The sequence below is a fragment of the Pteropus vampyrus genome, unplaced genomic scaffold, assembly GCF_000151845.1.
Source record: "Pteropus vampyrus isolate Shadow unplaced genomic scaffold, Pvam_2.0 Scaffold271, whole genome shotgun sequence".
Lineage (NCBI taxonomy): Eukaryota > Metazoa > Chordata > Mammalia > Chiroptera > Pteropodidae > Pteropus > Pteropus vampyrus.
Window position 1 is genome coordinate 653,867 of NW_011889052.1, and position 10,077 is coordinate 663,943.

Here is a 10,077-nt window from a genome sequence, read left to right on the forward strand (position 1 = left end):
AGGGATGCTTTGTGAAGCAATGGCTTCTGCATGCCTCTGAGGTTCCTATTGGGTTTGGCACCCTGCCTCCAGTACCAAGGCAGGCACAGGGCCCATTGCCATGGCTACGGCCTGCCTCCCTGTGCATAGAAAGCCCCTGGCTTCACCAGGGGCTGCTGTCTAGGGCAGGAGCTGCTCCAGTTGTCATGGCTGGGAATATAGTTCAGTCTGCACAGGAAGCAGCACGGTTCCTGGCTTTAAGTCCTCAGTAGTAACTACTAACATCTTCTTAATTTTCCTAGTTGTCCAACTGCCATATTCTTCAAAACTATACTATGAAAATCTTATTGGTCATTTTACACATTTGCAAACAGGCACTGAGATCATGCTAATGTGGAAAGGCCAGGACTTGAACTAAGATCTTCATTTCAAACCTTTTCATTTTGATATGGAGACTTTTCATTTTTGCTTCTTAATTTCTGAGGAGGAATCGAGATGTAGAGGTAGGACCTCACTTGGCAGAATGGAAGCCTTGCCTCTCCCTACAAGGCCCACACTTCTGGGCATTCAAATGAATGCTATGATCTCACCACAGGGTATAACAGTAACAAGTCAAGACTCGTGTCCTAGATCAGAGTCAGAAAAAGACATCTAGAATGGCCTTTCCTGATAGTGTGCTGGATAGAGACACCCACCAGTTCTGGGCTGCAGGACAGTTGGCTGTGACCGTTTTGGTGGGAATGAATCTTCATGCACCATTACCAGGAGGAAGGGAAGAGCCAAAGGCTGGGGGCCTGAGTTCTTTGTGTGAACCCCACCTCATTGCTGCAGGGAACTCTGGATTCTGAACCATGTGTGTTCCCATCCTAGAAAGGGACATCACAACTTGGAGGCTGTCATCTTGTTTGGGCAGTGGGTCTGCTACAAGATTGGAAAGGCCTGTAATTTTCATTACCCCAAAGTCAAGTCAGCTGGGAAGGAGGCATAACAGCACAAAGTCAGCACACGGGAACCTCAGATGAAGAGCAACAAGGCCTGTCTGCCTGGGTTCTGCTGCCCCAGCAGGCGACCTCTCTAAGTGCTTCTTGGGAACCCTGTAGCTACTGCTGAATAAGCAAGAGAAGGAATGCCAACGTGGATGGCCGTGGGCAATCCTTCAGGGCCAGGACCAAAGCAGCCACGGAAATCAGCCTGTGCAAAAAGGATGTTACCAAGAGTGCTGCCACTTCCCACCCGCCTGGAGGAGCCCGCAGTGAGGGTGCCTTAGGCAGATTTCTAAACCAGGGTGGGAGGCTTTCTCTTTCCTCTCAGTTGTCTCCTCCTTCCTGAGGTTAGTGAAAGTGCTCACTGTACTGTTTCAAGGCAACATTGTGGAGGCCTGCAAAGGCTGTACCCTAAGGGTGCGTGGTGGCTAAGGTGGCTGCCAGAAGTCACCTGGCTGTTCTCTCTGGGTTTGGAAGGGCCTGAAAAGGCCTCTGGGGGCAGGAGGGAGTAAAGATGGCTCCAGTCCTGCAAGGCAGGCCAGGAGCAGGAAGACAAGGCTCTCTGCCCCTGGAGTCTCATGAAAGCTGAACAGGGCTGGGTGGTCCTGGAGCGAGCTAGCTAGAACTGATTTTGGAATTTCCGTTTAGGTCGAGTCTCAAAACTCTTCTTTTAGCCATCCTTTGGGTATGGCAGTCTTGTCTCAGTTGTTTCAAGGAATTCAGGATCAAAGGTGCTTTCTAATGACAAGAACGGTGGCAGACATACAAGTCAGCCAAGGGAAATGTTCACGGGAGCCGTTCGCAAGGAGATCCGACATCGAGAGTCTTGGGCTCAAAAATAACGCACTTCCCTCAGGATATACCTTTCCATCCTGTGGAAAGGATGACTTCCTTAAATAATCCATTAACAGGGGATCAGGTGCTCTCACCTTGTCCGCAGGATGAAGTCCCTCTTCAACAGGAACTGTACAGCTGTGCTTTATAATAAAAGCCACAAAGGGAAGTTTGCAGAAAGAAATCTCAGAGGTTGGCATTGTGTATGCAGATGAAAAGGTGCTCTTGTTATTCAGATGGGGTTCTCCTGGGATGAAGTCAACCCTCAGTTACCACACCCAGCAGACAGCAGTCATGGAAGAATATCCAACCCAATATACATTATCCCAGAAAACTCTTGATTAGTTTTTTCATCAACGTTTGGCACTATCTAAAACAATCACATTTGTTAATGACTATTTATGAAATGGTCTGGTGTCCCTCACCCTACAAGAGTGTATGTGGCCTGGATGTGCAGGTGCCTTGCCCATCTTATTCATAATTACAAATTCACTGCATGCAAGGTCCAATGCCTGGCACAGAGCAGGCCCTCGAATGTCTACTGGACTAATGGACTCATAGAACTGTCAAGTGCAGCGAACTTGCTCTACCACACAACCTTCTTAATCGGTGGTTCCCAAAGTGTGGTCCCTTGACCAGACAGCTCAGGATCCCCTAGGAACCTGTTAAAAAAAAGCAAAATTACAGAACTCACCCCAGACCTACCAAATCAGAGGCTCTGAGGGGGAGAGCCCAGCAGCTTGTATGCTGACAGTCCTGCAGGGGATCCTGATCTTCACTCAAGCTGGAAAATTGTTCTTAATCGCGTTTGGGAGCATTACTCTACAGTGAGGATCTGAGGAACCTGGGGAAGACTATGTGTCCTGCTAAAAAGAATTTACATTCAAGATCTTTAGTTTGGATCAAGGATTAACCTCCCTCATCACCCTCAGGGAAGAACAGGAATCTCCTTGAGGCCCGGATGGCTCCAGCTCTGTCTACTGGAGGAAGAGGTGGAAATGGTCTGGAGGAAGAGCTGGAAATGGTCAGAGAGCGAAGCACCATCGGCCGGGTACACTTCTGTGAAAGGCGAAGTGCTCACCTCACGGCAGACACAGAATCCGCTGCTTTTGCTTCACTGGGTTCACAAGCATCTTGAAGACAATGGCTTCCTTCTGTTCTGTGAACAGGGTTTGGGCACCGAGATGCTGTCCTTAAGAGCACGTCAGGGTGTGTGGAATCATCAGCCCTCAAGGCCTGCCTCGACGGGTGCTAAGCCGCACCCTGACGAACATGCTCTAGCTCACCGAGCAAAACTACGCCTCTTCGAGGTACTGGGATGTTGGCCGCCCTCCCTGGAGAACTTCTGCTCCTTTCTTCACTTTGACCACGGAAATAAACAGGGGGTGAGGCACATTCACCTGCACGTTCCTTCCGCACCATGAAGGTGGCCAGTCAGGAAGCCCCGAGTCCTGAACTTTAACGGCTGACCAGGACCAGATGAGGCTAAAGATTTGGGCTCCTCATAAGACACATGAAAACACTGGTATGGAAGGCAGAGAATGGGACTCAAATCCAGAAATGTTCCATTTATTCACCAAAAAAGAGGGGAAATTAGGCCTTCTTGATCAATTTCCTCCAATCTCCCCAAACTCCCATTTTTCCAAAATAACACACTGAGAAATGTTTGTACAAAAACCACATATTATTCCCCCCTCACAAAATCGAGTGGCTGTATTACAGGAACGAAACCAGATGAAAGACATAAAAAGTCACCACTTATACTGAAACATAACAGTGTTAAGAATTCAGGTATTCTGTAGAATTATTACCAGCATAGTAAAAATATTTCCACCTGGATCTTTTAAATCTGAAAATGATCACATTAAAGACCTGAGGTTACTAGGGACCACAGTATGAACCAGAATTCCATTTTCCTTCTAAGACCCCAGTGGAAAGATTAAGTATTTGGAATGAGTTTCCTTTGGAAAACACTGGCAGGAAATAGGGAAAACCCTGGCCACTGTCAAAGGCACTGGGGTCTTTCTGGAGGCAAATGCATTGGAACTAAACTCCAATCGGAACAAGTTCATCTCCACTCCAAGAGTCCAAAACCAACACACGGAAGGAACAAGGCCTCCTTGGTTCCAGTACTCTGATGCTGACCAGGGCCACCTGGTTAGAGGCAACACCTGAGGGTTTGAAAGGCAAATCTTAACTGTGGTTTTATTTTTTTGCTTTCTGATATTAAGGAAAAAAGTTCTAAGGTGTTTCACGAACACCTACCTATACCCTCTCATGTGTAAAGCTTTATAAAATACATAGAAAAGATATCCAAAAGATGTTCCACTTTGCATTCTAAATGAAACTGCCGCTTGAGAATGTGAAGAGGCCAGGTGCTTTGGAAATCAAGCTCCACCAAGAAGACCCTCTCCCCACCTATAGAAGGACGGGGGAGAGAGGACAAGAAGACCAGAACTCTCAAGTCACTCGTCAGCAGGGATAGAAATGGGCTCAAATTAAGGCATCTGTGTGGCTCTTCCTCTGAATGGCATTCTACTCTCTCAGCCTGAGCACCCCAACCCTCAAAGCATGATGCTCTGATTGCCAAGTGAGTTCCTTGATACCCCCAGTATCTCCTTGACAACCTTGAGACAGATGGAATGTGAGATCTCAGAAAGGGAAGGGAGAAGGTACGAGAGGCCAAGGATCTTGCCCCACTTCTCCGATCCCATCCCAAACCTAAAGTACCACTGAACCCTTCACCCCGGCTACTACAAGAGGTAGTGTGGGGACTTGCGTCCCAGCCATCCTAACCAAGTCCCACGAGCTAAAATGTTCGGCATTATCTACTTGTATTTTTTCTTTTTTAAAGTTTTTTTTTTTTTTTTTTTAAAGAGGGAGAGAAAGAATGCATATGAGCAGTGAATAGTGGGCTAGATTCACTGGGTGGCCCTTGCCCTAGACCCCCACAACTTTCCTGGCTCATCTCGAGGACTAAGGAATGCCTCCCCCGCAATCCCAGCCCTCAAAGTCACACTGCCTTCAGAAAAACAAAAACACCCACCCCTACTCCAATAAGCCATCTGCATAGAAAACCAGAACCAGGGGGCCTGGGGAAGGGGTGGATCCATTCTAATGCCTGTGCTCTCCCCTACCAGAGTGCTAAATGGGTGTGTTCTGCTGGGGGGGGGGCCTCACTAGGGACAAAACTCAGTGGTGTCCCTTTCCCCATCGCTTTTAACTTTGGTGCATCTATAGGTGGCAAAAGCCTCATGAAAATTCACAAACAGCACCATTCTTAGCTCAGATAAGCAGAAATAAGGTCACTTACAATGTCTTAAGGTGTGTCCCCTCTGGCTATACCCTCTGCCCACCACCATTTTTGGTTCCTATTACTTTAGAATGCTCTCCTTTAAAGCAATAATGACAAAAAAACAAACAAACAAAAAAGATGATTATAAAGCATTATCCATAGAAGCGTTAAGACAAAGCAAAAAACTGCAGAAGAGCAAAAATGTTAGAGACACAGAACACTCATGTCGATAGGACCTGCAGACAGACTGCCAGTATGCCCCACGCCAGGAGAGGGGGGACTCAGCTTACTTTCAGGATGGACCAGGGCACACTGTCACCAGAGGTTCCCCTGAGTGTTGGCTGAGGACCTAACACGAGGGGAGTCAGAGCATGGAGAGGGGTGGCAAGAGGAATGGAGAGATAGGATATGGGATGTGTGCTTGGGCCTGTGAGAAGAAAATCTTGAAACGCGAGGAAGCTGAGGAACGCGTCTTGTCATCTCCACTACAGCTCGTGGCGCTGGGCGTGGACGTCCCCTGCATCTGCCAGGCTAGGGTGCGGCCGAGGCTGGTGGGCCTGGAGCAGGAGGTGGAGGGACTCCATCTGCGGGCGGTGGCGGCGGCGGCGGCTGCTGCGGTGGAGGGGGATCTGCAAACACATCCAAGAGTAACTCGTCACTGCTGGAAGCCGGGGCTTGGGAAAGAGCCCGTTCGAAGTTGAACAACACAGGAAGTAATTTCCTCTATGGCAGGTAACCAATGTGGTCCACAAGGCCTCATGGCCACCGTGGTGCACGCAGGTCCGGTCTGTTTGGACGTCCAGGTCATGGCTCACACTGCTTCCCCTGACCAGAGTGGGGGTGGTGGTGGTGGTGGGTGTCTCAATCTGTCCTGCCCTCCTTCAAGGCTCACCTCTTCCACAAGAATCACTCTAGCTCCTTTCAGAACTTAATTACATTTTGATTTTATTGTACTTTAATGGTTCTCTCTGCTAATTTTATTTCTTCAGTTAAATGATAAGCTCTTTCCTGGGCAAGTTGTCTTCCTTTGCTCAAGTGCCTAGCCTAGCTGCGCACAAAATATAGATTATCAACAACTTCTTGATGATTATCTGTGTCCGCCAGGCCCAGAGCACTCCCCTCGAGACAGCTGCTGACAAAGTGGACAGTCCTGGGAGGCCACAGAGCGCTTGAAATGCAGTCCTTGGATTTTGGGCCCAAACTAGGTCAGGTCCGGAAGGGAGCAATTAGCATGAGCTGTCTGGGGCTCTTTGCTATTTCTATTCAGCTGCTTTAGCATACAAAGGACCCCTAGAGATCGTTTAATCCAGGGTTTTAAAAACCTCTAGATTATGCCAGAAATGAAACATATAAAACAAATAATTAAGGTACAGCCCCGCTTTTCATCGATTCACCCAACTTCCCCCACGAGGTTTCTGCCAGACCTCTAGGGCTCTTCAAAGGGTCCAAAGCCCATTCATCTGACCCCTCGCAGCATCTTTCAGTGGAGAAAACCGAAAACCTGAGGAGGGGAAGAAAGCAGCCCACCCGCCAGGCCTGCCCAGGACCCCAGGGCCCCAGGGCCAAGGTGCAGCTCAGGATCCCTGAAACACTCATGTGTGGAAGGAAGCAGTGGGGGGTCAGCTGGGGGGAACCCTCCACTTTCTCAAGGTACTCCACTGAGGGCCCTTTAGGGTCATAAATCATGGGTGATTAGCAGGATATGACACACTAGTAAAGACCAATAATATCATCTCTGCAATGGGGAGGACAAACTGGTCACCTCTCTTGGTAGGCTGGCCCATTTGTATGTTGCCTGTAAGGTGGCAAGGCAAGCATTTTCTTGCCAAGGAGAAGAGGTACCTGCTATACTGCAACCTCTGATCGCTGCCTCAAGGGAGATCTTTCTTTTTTTCTCCTGTTATTGTGATTCTACACACCCAGCTAGACTCCCATCTTCCTTCTGTGCACCTAGCTCCTAGAGGTCCAGAGAGAAATGAGACACCTTCATCCGCATGGCCTACATCCTAGCCCTGGGCACTATCAGGGCACTACAGGGCACTCACGCTAGGCACTTCACCATCTCATGTAACTTCTGCCTACACTACTATCCAACTGTTCATTTCTCATTTTCCCAACTATAGCAACTGGAGGCCAGGGATTCTTATTTATCCCAGGTCTCTCTATCATGAATAGGAGGCTAACTCCTTGGCACATACGTGAATTTATAAATGAACCCAGGATCACAGATGTGGCTGCATTTTGGGACTGTTCTCGCTCAGAAGGTCTATAGAAGTCAAGGGCGGGCCACAGCCTCTGAAGCGACTCTCTGGAGGCCAAGGCAGGGGCGATGCAAGGCTGTGCGGGAGGTACGACCTGGCTTCCTGCACACTGTCGGACACCGTTCGGCGGCACCCGGGCCTTCTCCGCTGAGCCCGCTGGGACCTTGTACCCTCCTCAGTGCTGCCCTGAATACTCTTCCCTTAGTCTAGGCAGCGACTCCGAATATGTGGCTCCGAGAAACTTAATTCTTATTCCTGCTTTAAACTGGTTCCTCTTCTTTTCTTTACATCTACCACTTTTGAACCCTGTGATCGATAAAAGGCTCTTGTAGGAAAAATCACCAGCAGCTCTGTGTTTACCGATATCCACACTGGACAGACTCACACAGGAGCCAGAGGGGTGTCATTCTCGCCTCCTCAGACCTCGGTGCCATGAGTACGGGCCACGTGAGCCTGATGACTGAAAGCACTTTGAATTTAGCACCTGTGCACCTGCCAATCATTGGTGCTGAAGAGCACTGAGCAAAATCTGACATTCCGGAACCCACTGTCACAGGTGGCACTGTCCATATGGACCTGCCACACCACGGAGAGAAACCCTCCCAGAGGGACACTGGGGTATACATCCCCCAGCATGGGACTTACACATGCCGTTAGGTGCCGTGAGGGTTACGCGGGGTCCTAAGACGTTCCCTGGCATCGGAGGCATACCAGGAGCGGCAGGGCCACTCCCAGGGGGGTGGATGTTGGCTGCCACGGTGGGAATCATTCGGCCTGGCATGGGCTGCCCAGGCATCATGGAACCTGGGCCTGGTATCTGACCTGTGGAGGGAGATTTAAAGTATTAAGGTAAGTGTACTAGGAAGGAAGGACCAACTCACTGCCCAAGACTAATATATACAGACAAATATCTAACCTACCCTCCAAAGGATCTGAAATATCACCAGAGCAATAATCTGCAATAATCTCTATGTCCAGTATGGACTGACTGATTGATGGTGGGGGGTAATGGGCAGGTCTGCAGCGTGAATGACTATCGTAAACCCTGGGATAGCCAGGTAGCTGTAAAAATAGCATCCTAAAAGAAAGCGTTCATTCTGGTTAGTTTGGGTGAACATTAGATTATCAAGTATCTTCCTGAGGACACAAAATGCCAAGCACAGACCACAGGGGATGGAGAGAAAAATTTGATTTTTATTTTATTTTTCAGGCGAGGCAACCCTTAGCTGACCTCACAGATCACAAGGACCTTGTCAGCTTACAATCCCTTATTTTTTTATTTTTTAGCCTACAGCACCTGATCTTCCTAGGTGGTCTCCCATCCAAGTACTAACCAGGCCCCGACCCCGTTTAGCTTCTGAGATCAGACAGGATCGGGCTTATTCAGGGTAGCATGGCCGTGGACAAGAAGGATTTTAACAGCAAGTCAGTGCACAGTCCAAGGACCACAGCTCAGTCAACGCTGAACTTCACAGGCTGTGAAATCACCACTGAAAAGGGATTATGATTGGAATCTCCAAGTCCTGGTCACAAAAAAATCTCTCCCTCCACCCCTCACCATGAAGCACTGGCCCTGGAGAACCAGATGGGGTGTGGTGGGGGAGGGGGAAGAGAATGAGAAAGATGACTCCTTTATCTCTTCCTACTGTTTTGAAATCAATGATAGAAGCTAGATACAAGAACAGTAAAATACTTCCTGCATTCAGTTTCTGAGCCCTCAGAACTTTCGGCAATTTTTTTTTCTGTAAAAGAGCTAGATAATAAATATTTGGACTTTGCAGGCCATGTGGTCTCTCACAAGTACTCGACTCTGCCATTGTAGCATGAAGGCAGGCAGAGATGACGTGTAACAAACAGGTGTGGTTGTGTCCCAACAAATCTTTATTTATGGACTCTGAAATGTGGACTTCACATAATTTTCACGTGACATCAACATTTTTCTTTTGAGTTTCCCCCAACTATTTAAACTGTAAAAACCATTTTTCGTCTATGGCCCAGCTCTGGTCTGCATGTTGGGGTTTGCCAATTCTGCTCCAGATATGATGATGGGTATTTATTAGTCTTCGAACTCTGGTCTGGCTGCTGGGCTTGGTTTTAAAGAACCACAAAGGAGAACAGTTTAACGGGCACAAACCAAGGTTGAAGCTGTTTCAAATAAGGGTAAATTATACTCTCCACAGAATGAGGTAAAAGAATCTATGTTGTTTCTTCTTTAAAATCTAGGGACTTTAGTTATCTCTGTAGGATCAACTTTACGGAACTATATACATCACCATCCCCCTTTCTAGACACGGCCCTGAGATAGCTGGAAATAAGAACGCTCAAGGTCTAATCTTGGCAAATTTGGGAGCTGGGATGGCTAACTGGCAATTAAAAAGAGAGCAGTACTGGAGATGACCCGAGTGAGGCCTTCTGCATCGCTGCTCAGAGAAAGGCCTGTCTTAAGACACACAAAACTTCAAGCTTCACACCAGCTATTTCCAGTCTGTTCCCTGACTCAGGACGCACGGAGCGGAGCCCTTCACTACAGGGGTGTCAATGAAGAGAACCCTACTGAGGTACGAGAGTCAGGGGTACAGGTGGTCCCCTGCCTTTGGGGGACTAATTTTTGAGCATACTACGTCAACATTATGCCCCAGAATAAGCAGGACAGCAAGTCTTGGACTATCTGGGGCACCTTTCGGTGCTCTCCAATGCAAACACACAGGAGCCTGGCAGAGGGACC

General features: G+C 48.4%; 1 protein-coding gene and 1 pseudogene across 1 annotated transcript in view; both read right to left on the minus strand.

Moving 5' to 3' along the window:
- Positions 1–3,349: 3,349 nt before the first annotated feature.
- Positions 3,350–10,077, minus strand: part of SMARCC1 (SWI/SNF related, matrix associated, actin dependent regulator of chromatin subfamily c member 1) — a 130,202-nt gene continuing 123,474 nt past the window's right edge. Inside the window, exons 27-28 of the mRNA XM_011375447.1 lie at positions 7,998–8,174; positions 3,350–5,720 (exon numbers count right to left, since the gene is read on the minus strand). Of these exons, the coding sequence (XP_011373749.1) occupies positions 5,623–5,720; positions 7,998–8,174 (275 nt within the window). The 3' untranslated portion in view covers positions 3,350–5,622. The remainder of the gene's footprint in view (positions 5,721–7,997; positions 8,175–10,077) is intronic.
- Positions 8,638–8,757, minus strand: LOC111729606 (annotated as a pseudogene).